This window comes from Grus americana, chromosome 3 (assembly GCF_028858705.1).
Source record: "Grus americana isolate bGruAme1 chromosome 3, bGruAme1.mat, whole genome shotgun sequence".
In the NCBI taxonomy this organism is placed as follows: domain Eukaryota; kingdom Metazoa; phylum Chordata; class Aves; order Gruiformes; family Gruidae; genus Grus; species Grus americana.
In genome coordinates, this window is record NC_072854.1 from 65,014,980 (window position 1) to 65,036,343 (window position 21,364).

The 21,364-nt window shown below is 35.8% G+C and overlaps 1 protein-coding gene across 11 annotated transcripts in view; it reads right to left on the reverse strand.

Annotated features, from left to right (window-relative positions):
• Positions 1 to 1,940: 1,940 nt before the first annotated feature.
• Positions 1,941 to 21,364, reverse strand: part of REPS1 (RALBP1 associated Eps domain containing 1) — a 67,070-nt gene continuing 47,646 nt past the window's right edge. For 5 of the 11 annotated variants that reach the window (XM_054821884.1, XM_054821883.1, XM_054821879.1 and 2 more), the window contains 11 exons: positions 18,675 to 18,755; positions 15,472 to 15,559; positions 14,496 to 14,597; positions 11,911 to 11,983; positions 9,500 to 9,618; positions 8,679 to 8,743; positions 7,376 to 7,561; positions 5,838 to 5,933; positions 5,082 to 5,230; positions 4,350 to 4,455; positions 1,941 to 3,284 (listed from right to left, as the gene is read on the reverse strand). In XM_054821884.1, coding sequence (XP_054677859.1) covers positions 3,216 to 3,284; positions 4,350 to 4,455; positions 5,082 to 5,230; positions 5,838 to 5,933; positions 7,376 to 7,561; positions 8,679 to 8,743; positions 9,500 to 9,618; positions 11,911 to 11,983; positions 14,496 to 14,597; positions 15,472 to 15,559; positions 18,675 to 18,755 — 1,134 coding nt within the window. In that variant the 3' untranslated portion in view covers positions 1,941 to 3,215. The remainder of the gene's footprint in view (positions 3,285 to 4,349; positions 4,456 to 5,081; positions 5,231 to 5,837; positions 5,934 to 7,375; positions 7,562 to 8,678; positions 8,744 to 9,499; positions 9,619 to 11,910; positions 11,984 to 14,495; positions 14,598 to 15,471; positions 15,560 to 18,674; positions 18,756 to 21,364) is intronic. The other 6 variants (XM_054821885.1, XM_054821888.1, XM_054821887.1 and 3 more) reach the window with 3 other exon arrangements.

Below are 21,364 nucleotides of genomic sequence, written 5' to 3' on the forward strand. Positions count from 1 at the left end.
AATTGAAAATACTAGCTTACATTGGGTAGACTTAAAATACTGCTCAAGAAAAGTGGCTTTTCAGCTTTTTACCTTTGCATTTTGGAAATCTTCTCTGCAGTCCAGAGATAGGCAATGGAGAAAAAAGCAACTCCAAAGCAGGTGGAATGAAGAAAGAGGCACATTAGTAGAAGAAACAAAGGAAACGCAAATCAAACGAGAAGAGAGATGCTCCGTCAATCACAAAGTCCAAAGAAATGCATTTTGTGGGATTTTCAGAAATGCATGCTACTGTCTGTCCATCCATCCTAGCTGGGTACACGAACCACACTCCACAGTGTTTAGTAGTCTACATTTATACTTGCAATATAGAGAGCCCATCTCTTGTACGGTACAGTATTCCTTGCCCCAAAGAGCTTACAATCTAAGTTCATATAAAGAATGCATCAAGTAGCTGGATCAAGATCAAATGGAGAAGACAGGGAAATAATTTTATAGAGGATTAAAGTTGGGTTACATTACTAAGTGAGGTAACTTCTGAACATCACTGGCAGTGATGTTCTTAAGACGTAAGTAAGTTTTCAGTTAGAAGCTCTTCTGATCATGAAAAACTGGTTTAAAACGTACTGAATGATGCATTACAAGTAATCCACAAAAATTCTTAAACAGACTTGTTGACAAGACACAAAAATGTTCAGATTGCCTAAGTTCTTCACTTGAGACACTAACTTGTCATTCTACTAGCAAGATATGGATGTTACAGAAATTCATATGTACATGTCACATTTGAATGTAAAAGGCTTCTTACATTTAAGCTTAAAGTGTTAAATTCTAATTTAAGAATCCTGCTGCTGTAAACATAGGCTTAATACTTAAACATTAATATGAAAATAGTTCTACTTTAAAAATGTATTTTTAACTTTAAAATAAAGTACGGACAAGATACAGTTGGTTTGAAATCAGCATTCTGACTACAGTAAGTGACCCACTTTTCCCACTTTAAATTTTAAACACTGGTTTTGCTACTTGGCAGTTATAATAGAAGAGATTAGTCCAATTTTAAAGGTTTTAGGGTTTTTTTGGGTTTTAGTTTGGTTTTGTAGGGGTTTTGTTTGTTTTGGTTTGGGGTTTTTTTTGCATTTCCCAAGCTTTATCTTATTTTTGAAGTCAAAGTCTTGCACTTTCTACTAACTCGCGAAACATAGTTGAAATGTAATTTATATGTAACTTTTGTGCCCATTTAGCTGTCATTTCTTAATCCCTTTACATGCAAATAGAAAGTACCATCTTTCATGCAACTATGACATTCGTGTCTTTCATACCAGGGAATCTTGCTTTGGATTATACACATAAGCCATCTGCAACACTTCCATGACATTTGAAAAAAATGTTGGAATAGTTATAGCAATAAAAATTAACCATAATAATCCAGTTTGTGTATGATAACAAAAAAGAGAAATACTTCTTTTTCACTGAACAAACAGCATATCCAGTGAAAAAAATCTGGACTTTAGCTATCCTTTTGAAAGGGAAGCAGATGTTAAGAGAATTTCATTTAAGCACAGAAGTGAGACAGTGAGGATAAGGACTGCTAATAAGCAATCCATTTAGTTTTAATTTGGAAAGATACTCTCAAGGAAATCAAACTAGAAATGAAGACTGAAGAACTAGACATTTCTTTGACCCAAGTCAATACCAGCATTTACTTTTTAGAAGTTACAACTATATTAAATTTGCTTATTGGAGGATACAAAAGGAGTATAGCCACAGATTACCAAGAGAATTTGATCACTTCTGATCTCCCCTAAAAAATGAGGGAAGAAAATGATGAAGGGATTATGATCAACTGTTTCTCGTATATGCCACAAAATTACAAAAATTTCCTTGTAGACCTGTAACAAAACCCTCCCCCCTACTTGAATTAGTTTCAATTCCCAGGTAAAGATGAATCAACAAAATTAAAATATTGTGCTGTTTTATTGGTGTAAAAATCACACAATTGCTAGTTCTGATTCTGCAGAGATACATCCATGCAGTTAAACATCTATGATCCCACAGCCAGAAGAAGCCATTAAATAGAATATCTGCTGTTAGTCAGCAATTAATGCAAATTTACATATGAGATCAAAAGGTGTGTATCATACAATATACAACAAATCCTAATACAGTACATCAACCTGAATAGCAGGATACACTCAGGGAACTCTGTTAATTGTGAAGCCTGTCTATATGCCAGAAAAATAAGGCCTGGAAACAAGATGACAAAAGGTACCCCAGAATTCCTAAGAAGCAAACTGTTCATTTTTTGTTTTTGTTTTTTTGCTGGGAATTAAAAGTTCATAGAGGTATTGACACATTACTTGACAATACAATCTGTTATAGTGAAGACTGGTGGATGTGATCTGTTATTAAAAGGTAATGTGTGAAACATGCAATTACAAGTGGTGCTTAGGTAACGTGTAATTAACATGTTGGGGATTTACACCCAACTCTTTTCACAAAAGGGAGGACTGAAAAAGGTCTGTTTGATAGACTACCAGTTGTACCATAAATCTTTATATGCATGCGGCTGAATCAGGATCCTGAACGGACAAAATGTGAACACCTGGCAATCTGTGGTTACATACTCTATAATGTATGCAACAAAAACACAAAATCAAATCCAGCTGATATGGCAAACAGCCTGCAAGAACTCTGTCAACCTGAATAAGTTGGTTTATTGCAAAGAGGCAGGCTTTCTAGAATTGTGAACAGTTTTCCAATTGTGAAAGGCAGCTTGGGAAGTAACATTGGCTGATGACAGATTACTAGTTTTTCTCCTTTCTGGCGCAATAAAATGAATGCCATAACAAAAGAAGGGTTTATGTGCTTAAAGTTTAAAGTCAACTGATTAGCAATCCTCTTCTGCAAAGATGTTTCAACAGGAAAAAAGAAACCACTAAAAAATTCCAGTTGGAAGTTTTGGCGACAAACTCTGCAAACTCAAGTCCAACAAAGAGCACGGATGCCCACAGAAAGTGATGTGAGAGGCAGTGTCACATTCAAGGAAAAAGTTTTTTTTTCTCTCTGCACTGAAATTAAAATACTTAAATACAAAAGTGAACAAATTGACAAAACAGAACCACAACACTTAATGTAGAATAGAGTGCACTGAGCTAGATGCATGGATCTTTAAACAGGCTTTGAAACCAATACCCCTTTCAAAATTAGTAAATTCACAGTTAACGGCAGTAGGCTTAGAGGTGAGAGAAGGGTCGAAGTTGTTCCAGTTGGACTTCCAGGGAGATTCTCTCTTCAAGAACATCCTACAAAAGAAAGATTTTCTACTGACTGTCCACAGAGAATGAGCACAAAAATTTTCCTCATCCGATCAAAGCTGGCAAGTGTCAGCTTCAGTTCTAAGAACTAACATTCAAGTCTCTTCTAGAATCTAGAGAACTCTTCCCTTAATCTGATTAGAAGATTGGATAGCTAGTAATTACTCATAAATGAAAAGCAATACTTTGTTCATAGGTGAAGCCATTTAGTATTTCTTAATTTCTTTCAAATCACCCAAACCCACAAAGTTGTAACCAGCTGCAAACCCAACTATAATATTTTCAAATGAAGTTTAAAATATTAAGGGGGTAAGCTCTCATCTCGGTTAAAGGATTGGAAACTCCCAGTTTTTCTTATGTGAATTTTACACACCTCAACTCTCAAACAGTAACAAGTGAAATTCAGGCTTAATAGTTTTTAAAATGGCCTATCTTCCAATATAGACAGTATCACATTAATTCATGTTTACATTTAAGGTGTTTTTTATTAACATGATCATTAAAATTAGATATCTGAAGGTAAGAAAAATGGCAAGAGAAAGATGTTAAGATGGTGCCTACAGGTAAATCCAAACCAGTAATAGCTGACCTAGACAAACAGATGACTATCGTTGTTCTTATTAAGCTGCAAGTTTTGTATTCCAGATTGTATTTGTTTAAAAATATTAATAATTGTATTAAGACTTTAAGGTTTGTTTTTACCTTCAGAAGAAAGCAAGCCACTTCAACTGCTCTCCTCAATATTGCTTTTAAAGTATCTGATGACCACAACAGCTACCTCTAATTATTAATACCAAGACTTCTGCTTTCTTATTTTTAGTGTAGGTGAAAGCAAATCAATACATTGAAAAGTGTGGTTTGTAGAAATAAGTGTTCCTTGTAATTTCACAAAGTTTGTCACAATTAGGGATATTCTATGATCTACAAAAACAACCAATTTTATATCAATATCCTCTGCTATGTATAGCATTGGTTTGCAGAGATGCCTGTTACATCACCAACATCCTACCCTCTCAGGCTCTTCTCGTAAACAGACAAAGTTTGTGGAAATACCTTTAGTTGCTGCTGTAGTTCACTATTCAATCTGGCCAAAACAGTGTTGGTTTCCTTGTTACGTCTGATTGATGCCTGAATTGCCTTCTTGTCTTTCCCCACTGATCTGAGAATATATTAGAAGTATTGTAGTAAGTCATTTCGTCGCTTAGTTGAATATCTCATTTATAGTCCCTCTTTTTTAAATGAGCAGAATCTTCTTTTCAAATTTTAACTTGTTACACTGTTTATTTTCCCTCTTCTACTCCACTGGCTTAACCTTGTGAAAGCTACACATACTTAGTTTCAATGAAACAGCAAGCAGCACATTTTAAAAACTTGTCATAATCAATTTTCTGAAGTCCCAACACACCGTACCACATTCATTTACCTCAAAGTGACTAATGTAATAGTCCACTTTCATGCTAGGATACAAAGACTACACATTTTGGACTGTTCGTAGCAACCATTATTTAAAATTAAACACTACATCTTAATACTTCCACCACTTATTTCCAACATACTTGCAGCAGTTAAAAAGAGTTCACACTCCAAAATTCAAGATCTCTAAGAGGTCTCCCAGTAGTAGAGGCTTTGGGATGATCTTATTTAAAAAACAAAAACCTTTAAACTGTTAAATTAATCTAATTCAAACACACTCAAATTGTTTGCAACTCCTGGAACAGAAAGCATGTATGCTGTTTAAATGTAAACTTTCCAGTAACAGATGTATTTATACACTTCTTGGGTTACCTAGGAATAGATGGCTGTGAAGCAAGAACAGCAGCTATGACACCTGTTTTCTGTGTATGTTCCTCAGCTTCAGGTCTTAGCTCATCTTCTGATTTTAATCTTCTGCGAATAGGCTTTGGTGGTGGAGCAAGTGGGGTAGTGCCTTTACCCTGAAGAGGAAAACACAGCTTATTAATTCTCACGAACTGCATTTTTACTTGTATTATAACCTGGTAACTGGTTTGCGTTATATATTCTTAAAATCATTTACTGACCTAACTGAATTTACAACCCATCAGACATTTTCTGACAGACATCTAGCTGCTTTCTCATATGGTCTGGAAAAAAACTTCACCAAATCCTACCCCCAGTGAAAGGACAGTAAGTTGCTACGCACTGACAAAGAACTGTGCAAGCAGAAACACCATGGTACGACTGACAATTGCAAATACACATCTCAGAGCACGCTTCCCCCCAGTAATTATGCATCTGTAACAAAAAGAAGCTACTGTTAAGCAAGCTCTGCATTAAAGTTTTGCTCTGTTTCAAAAATTTGAACACAAGTATCTTAATTTTCTGCTATCTCAAGAATACAGCTAATCATGAACATCTGATACAAAAATTCACCATACATGTGCCTATTTCAAGCACATATTTGACCTAAGAAAACTGAGTTCAAGTGTACAGCATACAAAGTTGCTGTTGCAAATCAGAACAGATGTATAATTTCATATACATTAGACAACTGCGCTCTCCTTCCAAGTGTACTTTGCATACCGCACTAGTGGGGACATTAGCAGGTGCTTTGTCTTCAACTCTTCCATCTGCTTTGGCAACTCTAAGAGAACTCGCAGAGTCAGTGGCCTTTTCAACCTAAACAGATATAAAGTATGTTTAGAAAACTACTACTTAACAAATATCTCATTTGGCAACAGTTGGAATAAATACAAGTATGCTGTGTTTCTGATACATGAATATAGTTAACACCTAAAATTCCAGTTCAAGTCTTCTTGAGAAGCACAAGCTGGAATACAACACCACTTGCTTTGGAGCAAAACCATATAAAACTATCTTGGTCACAAACACTGTTTGGCCTCGGAAGAGCTTACCAAAAAGGCATACAAGTAAAAAGCTGTATGTTCAGAATCAAGTCAAGCCTGTCTTTTGATAGAGAAATTAAGATTCGATACAGAATCTAAAATCACTATAAAAAAAGATGAAATAGTTACTTGAAAGTACTCAGCTCTCAAGCATTGTACTCTGGATGTTGGAAGACCTTAGAATAAAATCAAATCCCCGATGTTATGAGGCACTGTATAGTACAAGAGAGGCTGTTGCCTGATGATAAACTGCTACAGCTGTTTCTGCTATTACATTACCACCATTATCTATTTGTTACTGCCAAAGGTTAATCCCTCCAATGAAACACAATGCAACTGTTCCCCATCCACTTCAATGCAAAACAATCCTCAAGCTTAAGCAGTTTTCAGTGGCAGCTTAAGCTAACATAGCTGATTTTGCAATGAGGTACATGGAGAGTGCTCAAACGGTTCTACATCATCGACCTTCCTGATTAAAGGAAGCAAGAACATGCTGCTGATAGCTGGGAGAACTTTAAAGCACTACAGGTACTTTTGCAACAGAGGATGCAGAAGTGCCCCAGACAACTTACAATCTGGATGAATGCTACAAATTATGAAAGGAAAACATGAAGTAATCCATATAATAGCAGTAAGCTATTATGACATTAATAGGGATAAACTCTGAGGCTTCCAAACTTTTAAGTCCTGTGCCTGTAGTAGGAAACAAGGTTTTGTAAACATCTCTAACGATCTATTAGGAAAGGATGCCAGAACTCTATTCACTTTAGCTGTCTGTCTGATGGCGTTGAACAAAACCAAATTAATGGAGTTTTAGCAGATGTTTACAATACTTGACAGTCATCTCATTTATTAAGACAAGACTAATTTAAAACTTACCAGCAAGTCATTTGAAGGGCTGGCAAGAGTGAGCAGAAGAAAAGTTTTGCCTGTGCTAAGTCTTAAATGCACCAATACAATTATGTTTGTGCTCATATATGCTAATAAGTACAAGGTCTTTTGAATTACAATCAAGAACTGAGAAAAAAATTTCTTCTGCCTAGGTGTTTGGCAATTACTAAATAAGTGTAGCAGTGCATAATGTAATTGCTTTCTAGCAATGGACTGGGACACCACAAAAAAGCCACTGAGTTCAAACAGCAGAAGGAGGTTTTAACAAAGTCTCCGAAGTGTTGGTGGTATTAAACAATTGACAAGATCTTAATTTCTTCTCACCTGCAAGACTTCTGAGTGCATTTCAATTTCATCTTCTTCCTCTTTGTTTACACCTGAAACAGCAAATGCCTCAAACTGGCTGAAGTCTGCAAAATTTGGCTGTTCTGGTATTTGTTGAGGTGAGGTACTGGTATGAGCTATTAGGCCTTCAGCATCTACTGGGCGATGCACGTGAGGACCTGCACCCTGCAATAAAATAACAAAGATATTTAGCAACATGGTTCTTAACATAGTTATCTGATGCAAAGAATCTCACCAAACAATGGTTTGTGAGAGAATGTTAAAAAGATTATTTGCCCTTTTAGTGGACAAAATTTATGTCCTGTCAGTAGGACGCAGTGCATCCCATCCAAGACACAGACAGACCACTCTGTGTTTATAAAAATAGAGAAATACTTAAGAGAAAAGGAAGTTCAATCAGATGTGCTATTATCCAGAGAATGAGACCAAAGATGGATGCATTGTACAACTATCTAGACTCATTGGACGGTAAATGTTTCTGCTGTTATACAGTCCAGCTTGGCTCTTTCAGGCTTAATACAGATTTTTAGTCTAGTTCCATAGGGAAACGTGCTTATGTGATCACACTGCATGGAATATGCCAGTCATTGTACCCTCTTTCCTTGCAGATGATTTCTGGATCCACTGACTTCAATTGCTGGTAACTCAGATTCTAACCAGCAGCTGCTGCTGAAAACCAACTGAAAATCAGTTTTATCTGGCCCAAGTCAGATCTGCACAACAGTTGAAGGATTCAGCTGGTTGAGACAAAGAAAAAACACTTTTGCAGGATTTGTTTACTACTAAATCAGCCAACTGAACTGACTCAGACCAGGACTGCAAAGATCTCCAAGTCCATGACAAAGTAAGAAGTGCGATCACTCCTTTTGGAAGCAGGCATGTTATGTAAAACTATACCCTGTGCTAGACACAGATGGAAGACAAACACTTATTTTGCAAAACTTTGAACAATTGGTCTCAGTCTGTGTTATGGACTATCAGCTACACAGGGACAGGTAAAGAAATGTGGAAGCGTAACTTTCCTCTCTTTCCTACAACTCAGAGCTCCAGAGCCACTTATTCCTCCTCAATCTCTAATCCCTTCCCATGGTTCCACCAGAAGCAATTCTTTATTCAGGAAAGGTTAATATTTGGCTGTAGTCTAGGTTTTGCTATCAGCCACATCATGGCAGTTTCAAAAAAATACCAAGCAATACTACTCATTTTAGAGGTAAGTTAAAATTCAGAGTTAGATAAAAATGATGCATCAAGTTAGAGTATGATTTTTCAAAAGTGACATCACCTGCGAAGGCTGTGGTCTTGGAGGCACTGCAGGGGGATAGGCAACAACTCCAGCCTGTTGCTGTCCTGTAAAAGAGGCATCACATTTGGTCAAGATTGTTACTCTTCACATTATAGTGCTATCTAATTTTTTGACTTGTCAACATGAAGAAATCTTGCATTTGACCTACATGCTAGCCTGTCATATTGAGGACCACAACTGTAATGTCATCTTTCAAATCTGCAAACAGGCAAAACAAGAAATTGGAACATGGATCTTGCCCTTTGTTCCAGCTCAAAGTACAAACATGGTTATACTTTCCTGATCTTAGTCCTTTTTTTCTTTTACCCTCATTATACACTGTTAACATTCTCATACTTTGTGGTCCTGAACTGAAAAGTACTGATGAGTCAGAAGTACAATAAAAACCCTTAAGTAGAGCATCAAAAGTGACCTTTAATCATTTCCTCTGAAGTGAAATACTTAACACCTGTCTCTAATACATCTGACACCAGAACAACTCCTCTTGAAAATTTACTGGCAGATGCAATTCATTGCATGTGGGTGCACTACCAAAATGTTATTTCCTGACTTTGCTTCCCACACTCATCCAAAGGACTACAAAGCCAGCATTTAGAATTTACTTCTAAATAACCTGTTTAAGCAAAGTGGAGTACAAATTTTAATAGAAACAGGAAGATTGACAACATTTTCAGCTTTCTCATTCAGAAGCAGTATTTTAAAAACAGACTCTAAATCTTTCTTCAGAGGGAAAAAAAAAAGTCTGCTTCAGGAATATACAAGCTGAAAAATAATATATACTAGGAACACAGTATATCTACCTGGGGTAACCGAAAAAGACCTGTTCATATCTAAAGATGATGATCGAGAATGAGAAGGATGAGGCCTTGGAGGGGGTGGCGGCGGCGCAGTGTTATCTGGAGATGTTCCTGAATGTGATCTGCAAAACATATAAGCTTCTGTAGTCATTTTAGGCAGCTACAACAGAATTGAAATTCAAAAGTTCTTCAAAGTATGCCATTAAAAAAAATAAAGTTTGACAGATGGAAAAGAGCCTGATTGTCACTGACTTTGAAGATTGCAAAATCAGTTTTAACCTTCTGGTATTCTTTGATTTCACAATTGTTTTTATATTTCTATTTACTTAAATCTCTGTTATCCAAATTATTCTTGTATTACCACGAGTAATTTATCTTTGGAAAACCAATAGCTTGACACACATGCCAAACAATGATAACTCAAGAACAGAGAACCCTAAATATGGTAATTCCATCCAGATGGTAGTCACTATAATTTGCGAAGTATATAAGATGTAGTAAATATCCTGATCAGATTTTTAAACCGGTTAAGTTCAATGTCATTGAAGAAGAATAATATTCTGCTGGACCTGCCTCCATGTATATTGAGCTTAAGGAGCATCTCAGCGTACAAGATAGCTATTTAATTCTCTGCCTGAAATTTTCCAAATCTGTATACTTGGTAGCACCTTCAGAAATTTTAACTCATTCTTAAGTAGGATCACCATCTAGTGGATACCTGTTGTAAGTTCATTGACCACACATTCAGAAAGAAGGATGAAGTACTGCACTGAGTGCCATTTCAGTGGGATTTATTGTATACAGAATGTTTGTACAGCTTTCATTTAAAAACAGCTTGCAGAAACTTCCTAACTAGTCCAATTTGACCAAGACAGACTTAATGAATCACTGACATGAATACAGCTACTCTTTTATTCAAGTCATAAATAAGTGATAACATCTTTTCTACAACTGACTTCTGTAACATTCTTCTATAACTATCATAAGAGATAAAACTGGGAGAGGTAAGAGGAACCTAAGTTTCACACAAAACCTGAAATTCCTCAATGGATAAGTCCAGATGGAAAATTGAATTACTGCAATAAAACACTTCGCTTTCTCAATATAGTGTCCAGGACAATGCTTCCGTAACACTGTGTAACCCTCCAGCTGATCAAATACAAATGTAATTACACTGACTCCTAGGGTCATCCCTCTAGCTAGTCTAGTATAAAATGCAAAAGTAGGATTACGAAAGGGAGAAAGTAGTTTAAGGATACTCCTGAAGTATCTGTTATCTGACAGCCTTGTCAGTTTTTGCTTTTTGAAAATACAAAAAGTACTCTGGACTAATGGTAGGGTTAAGTAAAAATGTCATTTCTATAGATAAAGTTGCAATTGGTGGAAGAGATATCAGTGGAAGGAAGTAAAAGAGGAAGTGGAAGAAAAAAAAATCCTGTATGCACACTGTCAGAATTGCCAGATCTGGACTGAAGCTACCTGTGCTGTAAAGCAGCAACTCATCAGAAAGCTTCACTCATCTACACAAATTCAGCAAGAGAACTCAACTGAAAATCAGAGATGAAAAGAACATGTTGGAACCATCATGTTGACAGTGCAAAAACATATGTGGAAGCAGGACATACAATCAAACTTGCCATTAAGTAACAACGGAGGAAAGAAGTTTTCAACCTGCTGTACTGAGAGGCAATTCCAAATCCTTCTTTGCTATTGAAGTCACCCTCATTATTTTTGGTTTGAAACTTACCTCTGAAACTGACTGTAAGATGGTTAATGGCATAGTTGGTTTTTAATCCTGTTCAGGCAGATTTAATGGGAACAATTAGCACCAGCTAGTACAGCACATTCTCTTACATGAAATGATGCTGCTGTTGGTTATGTGCTGGCATAGCTTCCTCCAATCCCTTTATTTATGTAGGGCCTATGCTCTTCATTTATAAAAGCCCATTATTAAAAGAGATTGAGTTACTGCTGTGATATTTCCAATTTATGTTTTATTCTTCTTTTATGCTACAAAGTTACAAGGTCCTTCTCCATTAATACCTAATGGATATTTTTAAAAATACAAAAAATTGGTTTCAAGTAACATCATGATCTCCTGTGCTTACATTCCCTTGTGTTTAAGGAGAAAGTCTTCATCAAGATTTCTGACTGAACGTGGAGTTTCATTTCATTGGTCAATCCCAAACAACTTTTTAGACTACAGTATTTTCTGAATTTTCACTTTACACATTAACAGGAACAACATACATTGTTAATACATAAGAAAACTGTCTCCAGATTCCTGAAAGTTCAAGTTAAGAATCCATTTAGCCATCATTTTATTACAAGCTAGTTGTCAAACAACCAGAAGCTCAGAACAGGCTTCTTTAAACACCTTTTATTTATTTTTTTCCAGTTGCTACTCTACTGACCGTTGCCGTGTTACAGTGCTTCCAATTTGCTCTGGATCTGAAGCATAGGAGTCCGAACTGCTGTAACCATCTGCTGGTAAAAGAAAGTATAAAGTTTCATATTTGTTTTGCATCATCAATATACCCTAAAAGGTATAGGTAATATATAATTTCAAATTTCGTATTTCTATTTTTAAAAAAGATTTATGTCCTTGTATTGCTTCCCTGTAAGGTATCATCTGGGCAGTATTCAAAATCCTTGAGTCTGAATAATTGAAGGATCCCACACAAAACTCCCCTCACCCAATATTTGTTTGTATTTCAGTTTGGAGGAAGGTAATTTAGATTATCCTTTTCTTCTGATTGCAGTATTCATGATCTTGTTTATATCATTTAGCAGGAGTTTAAAATAACATATTCAAAAATTGTCCTTAATGACATATTGAAGTAGCATGTTGCTTTAAAGTTAAAACAATTTGGGAAAACAGCAGTTATTTTTGCTGCTTTTATTTTTACTTGCATAATAACAGTTTCAACACTGTGGGCGTCCAGCAATCAGAATTATTGCCGAACTTCAGTAGTTATCACTTTCTGAAGTTATAGATCCTCCCTCCTTTGTTCCAAATCACACAGCTTGCACAGAAAGACAATTGTGCAGTTCCTATGCCTGACTTTTCTTATCTCATGCAATGGAAAAGTTTGTCTCTGCTTCTTGGCTTAGGTCTGAGCTGCTATTTACAAATTCATAACTTCCATGCTGACCTACTGTTGATGTAAAGCGTGGAAAATAAAGACACAACACTAATTCCTCAACATCAAGATGAAGCTTATAAATCTCCACTGATTCTCAGTTCAAATACCATTTTAATATATTGATCCATAAGCAGTAGAGTGTGAGAAGTAAAATAATTAACCTGCATCTAAATTTTGATCAATAAAACACTAAGAAATCTGTACTCTTCTGCACAATGCAGAAAAAAGCATGTGAACATATGAACAAAATATTCTAGAAGAAATGTTAAGAACATCCATTTACGAAACACTTCCAAAACAGCGATATATATTAAAAAAATCAAAACCAAAACCCTCTTAGAAAAGGATTTGCTTAACTTGAGACTCCCTATTCTCAAATGAATTCTGGCATGGCAATTCAAAACCAAGCAACTAAAGCAAACACTGAAAAATGACTCCAGCCCAACAGCTCAAGGAAGCACACTACAGATGTCGTCACTGATTTAGAAGGTGCTCAGATACACTATTAAAGTATGACACTAAAGAACATTAAGAAACATAATTACCAAGACAACAAGTCTGCACAAAAAAAGTCCTGTTAGATTTGTAGTGGTTTTTTAGGCATCAGAAATTAATTTTCTAGAATTAGCTTGTATGACATGATTTATTCGGGATTCAGCTGAAAGGTGTTAACCATCCAAATTACTTACAATATTGACAAGAGGCATTTCTTCAGAACAAGGATGGGCATCCCATGGTAACTCCAGTTTGAGATACTACAGAGTGGCATTACATTACACTGCAATGAGGTTTGTTTTATTTCACTACCTTCTTCCTCTGAGGGAAGAATACTTATTGGTATAGTTACAGGCCCTTTATCAAAGGTTAAGATATACTCGGATAAGGAAAAGGGAGTACAGAAGGGCTCTCAGAACCTAGATCCTGCATATAGTAGTAGTTTCCCCACTAAAAGACTATGTTTGCTCGTTCTTTCTTTTGCATCAGAAGACTACCTAGTAAAAACAGAACTCTGCTTGAAAAGACAGACAGGGTCAAGACATTGCTCAGAATGAAGAGTACCACTGAAACAGACTTTGCGAGGAAAGCAAAACACACTGCAAAAGGCACTTTCTAAATTACTCTTGTATTACAAACCAAAATACTTCTGTCTTAATAATGCAAAGGACTCAAAGTAGAGAGCTCTTCAAACCTTAGTTTTACCGAAGAGAAGTTCCCAGCTTAAAGAAAACAAAAAAATCTCAGAAACAGACTCCCGAGATTCACTCAGGCTACGTATAATCTGGAACCTCTCTCAATATTAGACAAGTAGACTAGTCAAAATAATGCAAAGTGTTTTGGACACAGGAGATAATGAAAATCAAAAAGGCTATTAGAAGCAAACAAACAGTTGAAAAGGTGTACCTGAAAAAGAAATCTAGAAGTCTATCACATTTTCTTAGTAGCTAAACCAGATGAGAATTGCCTGACAATTTTGTGGTCAACAAATTTTCACTTTTCAGAAAATGTGTGGTTACACAGTTCTGAGGAAATAGAATCAAATGCTATTTAGTCAATTCCACTTTCCATACATTTCAATTTCTCATTCTAAGATTAGAAAACAGGAAGATGGAAAAGAGCTGACAAAAAATGAATTTTTGAACACATATGGTAGGAAATCTCCAGTGACATCAGCAGAACTTTCTTAATTACCATTTCTAATATATACTTCACATCAGAAATGTCTCTCTTAGCAGAAGCTCTAAAATGAGATAAACTTATCCTATCTAGCAAGATTTCATTCATTGAAGAATATATCAGATCTACATTTTGTGTAATGTAAAAAAAATGAGATCAGAAAGTACTTTGGTACTTACTAACTGTATTTCCAGCTGTAAATTTTACAGATGAACTCATTTTATTTTCTTCTGAGAGATCAGGTGGTTTCACAAGTAGTGGGCTAGTAGGGTTAGCATGATCTAGATGGAAAAACAAGTTTAAATAAACAAGTGTATTTGAACTAGCCTTTACTTCTGATGCCAAAGCTTTACATTAGTTTTCAGCCCTTATCTGAAGGGCTGTACTCAAAACTAAAATTGTTGTATTTTAACACTTTTGATGTATGAATTGTTTTAACTTTGAAGTTTTACATTGTAATAGTGTTATTTCTATTTCTCAGTTTTAGGAGTTGGGAATCTTTACCTATTTAAAAGGCTAAAGAAATTTTAAAAGAAATGTGTTGTGGATACTTGCTTATTCTTGTATGCCGAGTATTGTGCATGAGTTACGGGACTTTAGGAAATATTGGCGTATTGGGACACATCTATAGATTGAGAACTCCACTGTTCCTCAAGGAAAATTATCATATATCTTACTTATCATTGACCAGAGTATTAAAAAAAAGAAGAAGAATTAAGAAAAAGGCTTGTCAATACTCCCAAAGGCTGTCAGGTTTCAAAATAATAAACTCAGTATTTCTGACCACAGACACACCTAGCTTTATCAATGCAGGCTATGCTCTCCATCTTCACAGTCCCCTTCAGTATTTAAAAAGGAAACCTAGACATTCTCCTGGAGGCTCAAATCAAATCTACATTATGATGCTCCTAAACTACTCCAAGCAATGAATCTCCTATAGATGGCGAAATCCTCACTGCGCCAAATGGCCATTTCAAACTCTGCACCTGTCTGAACAGTAGTCTAATTCTTAACTCAGAGAATCACATTAATTATGCTGGTTACAACTCCAGATATATTCATCTAAGGTAAAGAAAAAAAGGCAGCATGGTTAAGGAAGCAAAATCACCTCTGATTATACAAAACTTTCCTCTTTAGCAAGAGAAAATATCCTACCACTTCCAGTTCTTTTAAGCTCCATTTCCTGCATGTGGATTTTGCTTGGAGTCATTCTTATGGGAACTGGGTGCACAATTGCAGTGTCCTGTGGAGCAGATTAGAGTTAAGTGATGTTAATCTAGTTTTAAATTCTTCTATTAAGAGTCTCTGACACCATGTGAAATGTCATTTCTGAACAAAATTTCATAGATTTAATTTTTTACGCAGTTCCAGGGAATTGAATATACCCATAAAACCAAAGCTGTATAAGCTCAAGTTTCTCTAATGATTTATAAGGTGTAACCTGGCATACTACTTTAAAAAGGCACTAGAAATGTTTCTATAGATAACTGCCTTGTAAACAGGACCTGAATTTTACCAGCTTTCTACCATTTTTGGTATACCAGATATCCATTACTTCAAGTGCATCTTCCAAAAAAAAAAAAAAAAAACACCAAAAAAACACCCCACAACAAAAAACCCACAACCAAACAACCAAACCCAAACCAAAAAAAAACCCCACCCAAACAAACCAACCAAAACCAAATCAACAATTTCAAAACCCTACTCCTTGGCTTGACTTATGATGCCTCAGAAAGTTAGAGAATCACAGAATGGTTTGGGTTGGAAGGGATCTTGAAGATCATCTAGTTCCAGCCCCCCTGCCATGGGCAGGGACACCCTCCACTAGACCACGTTGCCCAAAACCCCATCCAGCCTGGCCTTGAACATTGCCAGAAAGGCCTCTTTAAATAGTATGAGTGATTCTCTATAAAATAGGTACTTCATAGTAGTTTAAGACAAATAGTTTCAGGAGTCTTTAAAACAGTAAAATCTGCTAAACTTCAGGATAATAAACCCTCTGGACTGTATCTCTAGATAGGAATTGATCTTACACTTAGGCATTTTCTTTGTAGTTCAGACAAGGGACTCCATTTTAATGTACTTTATAGACAGCCCTTTCCATCTGGTTTGGAGACTGAGTGTGGATAGCTTAAAAAAATCTCAGGAAAGACTTATGTTTGTTCACAAGCAACCTAAAAATATGGACGTAGCTGTCTGAGGCTTTTTTTACTGTCATCTATATTCAGAATATATGAATGGGTGGGACAATGACAGCACAAAAAAAATCCCAGAGTATATTCTGTCCCTAGAAATAACAAGAAGTTTCAAAACTACCCTTGTATCAGAAGTTTATTTAATCTGTTCTGACTACTCAAGTAGATCAAATTTACAAAGCATAATACATTTACATTAATATTTTCTAAAATTGTTTGAATTGACTTGCACTACTCTTGTTGCAAATATAAACTTTTAAAACCACTTTCTAGTAACAGCTTAAACACTCTTGTTGCACCAGGCTGGAATTGTCATGCGACAATCACTCTTGCTGTAGGTACTTCAGTCCTCCGCTGAAATCTAATCTGCAGCTACCCCAAAAACCATGTCTCAAATAGTTACATGGATTTTTATACAACATATTAATTCAGATCATGAATCTAATTTTACACCAAACAGCTTAACATGTTATGAACTTTCACTTACAACAGGCAAATTATGCTACCATACCAGGGGATGAATGTACTGTTTTACTCTTTCCACTTATCTTTTACCACCAAAGCATCTGCTTTTCCAACAAAAGGAGAAAAGAACTGGTCTAAGAACTTACTCTTTAGTTAGTTACTAACAACTGCTTGAGAAAGCTGATTCTCTCCTTTTGGAAAGCAGGAGTTGTTCAATAAATCAGTCGTATGCATCACTAAAATAAGAAGTCTGCACACTGCTACTGAAAATTTGCTGTCATTTGTTCCTATTTTCACAGGAAAATAAAAACTTTGAAGTATCTATTCCCAAAGTCTGTTACCTTAGCAAAGCATCAAAGATGCTCAGCATTCTTTAAATTTTTTCTCAACTACAAGCATTGTAAGAAAATGACTCAAGAATGTGATCTCCCAGTAGATTTTTTGGATTTTTATTGAATTTCTGTTTATACACATATGCATACACACACACACATATCTATGGCTATATATGAGTTTTCCATATATCATCACTGTTCTACTTTTAAAGTTATAAACGTATGGGAAAAATTTCAAACTTCAGATTTCTGTCATCTACTAATGTGTAAAAATAATTTACTATCTTATTGGGAAAACAAGACAGTGATAGCTCTTTACTGCCAAGCAATTATAAACAGTAAGAAACAACTATAAACTGATTTCTATCATGTTTACTTCATTAAAACATAAAAATGCAGTATATTTAAACAAAAAATGTCTTTCAGATGAAAAAGGGCTGGAGCACTGATGTATTTAAAATATATGTATATTTGTACTGTATCTTTTCCGAAGTGGCCTGTTTTAAATCAAAAGCAGTTAAATGCTTATTATGTACACCTATTATTTTGTTATATAATCAAATGGACACTAACACCGTAATTAAATAAAATGGACACTAAGAGTGGTAATTAAATCTGTAAGAAAAGCAGGATGAAAGCAGCAGCTAAATACTGAAGTAGTTTTAATGCAGTTCAGAACTGCTTCAATGTCCCATACTGTGAAGTGTAAAACCAGCAGAACTTGAAACACTGTAGCGAATTTCTGGCTCCCAAACTTGGCAAGATACTTAACTACATAATCCTTCAGAGCACTCCTCACTGGGTAAAGCACAGAGATTTAGCTGGAGAAACTCTAAAAGCCTTATTAATAAGTAACTTGGTGAAAACATTAGGAGCATGAAATACCACACCCACTGAAGCCCGGCAGGTTTTTTTGTTCCAATAAAGTTGGCATTGTTAACTCCTAAGACTCTGCAAGCTCAAGATCAAGCTCTGCAACTTGAAAAAAAAAAACCAAAAACAAAAACAAGAAAACACTGAAGACAATCTGAAACAGGACTGGTTTATCACTGGGAGTGGCCCTTGTGTTGACATATACCTATTTTCAAAAAAACTTCATGTTTACAAACTTTGTGTAATACAGGTTTTGATAGCAGTGTCGCATTACATCAAAATCAAGGGGAAAAAATCATTCTTTGCAGTCAGATATTAAACATGAGTACTAGAGAATTTATATTCCTAATATAAGCAAAAAAATTAAGAAGCCTGCCACCATTCCCCCAAAAGCAGTCCATGGAATCATGCATAACAGCTAAATACAATGAATGGAAATTCAGTGTTAATAAAATTAATTTCAAACAAGCAAGCTAAGTGATTGACTTACAGGATCAGCTGGTGCAATGTTAGAATCAAATTGGGTCAGAGTTTGTGAGCTTGAAGAGCGTTCGCTAAATGTCTCCCACTGCTGAACAGACAGAGGAGAGAAGTCAGCATGATGAGAAAGATGAGAGTAAAAGATCACTGAGGAGATTTAGCATAGTAGTTCGGAGGTTGCACTGGAAAGTCCTACATTTGCCCTGGGCAGTACTGGACTTGGAAAGCACATTAATACACATTAAGTATTTCTATTTCAGTCAGACTGTGTGCAACCAAGTTTGTTACCTGTCAATATTCATTTTTACAGTCACATTCCATAATGAAGATACAGGTGCACAGTCAACACAAAAGTACCTTCAGAGTTCATGCTTGCCAATGAAAATCATACAAGTAAAAAAACTGGTTAAGGCATTCAAATACTGTAAAGATATAATCAATGCCACATGTTGCATGTATTTTTAATTACAAAATCCACAGAAAGGTTCCTCAGCTTTGTAGCTGCCGAGTTTCACATTTATTTTGTAAATGCTGATTTTCTTACAAAATCCCAGACAAATGAACAGAGTACTCCAATTATACCAGTTCAGCTTGCCAGTGCAACCCCTGAGAAAGGTTTCTATGCTTTAAGAGTATTTTTACAAGTCTAAATCAATGACAAGGCAAAGAATTAAATTCAAACATACTGTTGATTGCTAAAAGCAAATAAGTCAATCTCTGAACAATTTTATAAGATATAGGCATGCTGTATCAATACACGGTTGTCAAGAGTCCTCATGCTTGGTAAGTCAAGCTACAGCCACAACTGGATCAACAAAGTACCGAAGTACATAAAATTAGTCTGTGATCCAGAAACCAGATTACAATCACAATAGGAATGCTAAACTTGTTATATTTTGATAAAGTAACAAGTAAATATTAACCAAGTTTCAAACACTACAACAAAAATTACAAATACAAAATTTTTAGTGCTCATAAAATTTGACAAAAATGGCATTAGTATAGTTGTGAAAACAAATCAGTATTTTTGTCCCATGTCTATAGGCAAATCAATGTAAATGATTCCAGAAGATATAGGACAAACTATGTGGTGTTAGTCAAGCTAATCTCATGTGCTCCTCTACACTGAGCTATATTGGGTGAATGGCCTGTACGTGAACCTAGTCTAAACCAGTTATTTCAGAAATAACTCTTTAACTGTTTACAGTCAGCTAAAATTAAATTCAGAAAACTATTAACCAAATTTCTAAGTGCTTTCATGCATGGTGGCACTGCTCAGAGACAGAGCCTTACCTCCTCATTTCAAACTTTAAATTAAGGCAAAGATTATGGGATACTGTTTATATGGTTTTTTGGTGGTGGGTTTTTTCCTGCTTCTTGTTGTTAGGTTGTTTGTTGTTGTTTTTAAAACACACAAAACTGCTGCCTTCATGGACAGAATCTAACAAAATCTTTTTAGTAAGGATGAAAGGTTTCCCTTCCTAATTGCTCTGTCCCACTCCCTGTATTAAACAGTTCACCTCTGCATCACTCCACCCCTTCATGAAGAGGCAGCATTGCAAGTAGTTTGGAGCTATACAAACCTGTTGAGTGAACCAGTTTTTACTAAGTCAGAAACTTAATGGCCAAGTTCTGCCAGCCTTTCCCTTCATTTGGCCTCTGGCATTTACACAGCTGCTCATTTTCATGGAACATGCCTTAATATTTATTTTAGGACTACCACTACCCTTTTAAACTTGACTTGGCCAGTGACTTCAAAGTTACTGGTGAGACTGGCAAACAGACCTTTTGATTACAGAAATATTATCTTAATTTTTCAAAACTTCCAGCATCTGTTACAGTTAACAGTTAAGATCAATGCTAAAGTATTGCTGAATTGACTCTTATTCCACTTCTCCAAAGCCAAACTGCAGGACATTTATTAGTTGTCCTCAGGGTCCCTAGCTGGGTACAGACAAATGAAGAACACCTGACTGCTCTGGGGAATATGCTATTTCTGCTCCATCCTGAAGTACTATGAGAAGCTAGTTACTGCTAATTCCCTGGTTAACAGAAAGCTACATGTATTAAGGATCTACTGGACTTCATCTCAAACTGTGCAAAGTTTAAAGAGCATTGACAATACAATGGATTTGCTGGGATAAAACTACTAGCTGAAACTAAAACACTTGTCTTCTAGACTTGCAAAAATGTTTCAAAAGGTTAATTACTAGAAACACAAACTCACAGCAACCTGAACCATTGCTAAAAGAACACCAAGACATTTGAAACAAGGTGTAACAGTTGTGAACTCAAAAAGCAAATCTCCATATCTGTGTCAAAGCTAATATGACCACATGGCACTAGACCGTTTTCAACAAAAATTTAGTAGGCTTTTCAATTTTTTTTAAGCTCTCAGAACATAGTGCTCAGCCTTGAGACTGGATGGAAAGGATGTCTGAAGTGAGAAAGAAGTGATGAGAGAAGAGAGGAGAATGTGAAGCACATAGTATCCAGAGTTAGGTGGGTTGTCACAGTGCTCTTTATTCTGAACTTTGAGATTCATGCCTTGGTCCATACTTGTGAGCTTACAGTAACGGAGCCTGGTCTAAAAACTAACTGCAGTCTAAAAATCAACTATGAGCTAGAAAGAACAGAGGAACCAACAGTTTTGAAACTAACAGGGATGAAAGTGCCTGGAAAGGCAGATGATCCAAAGAT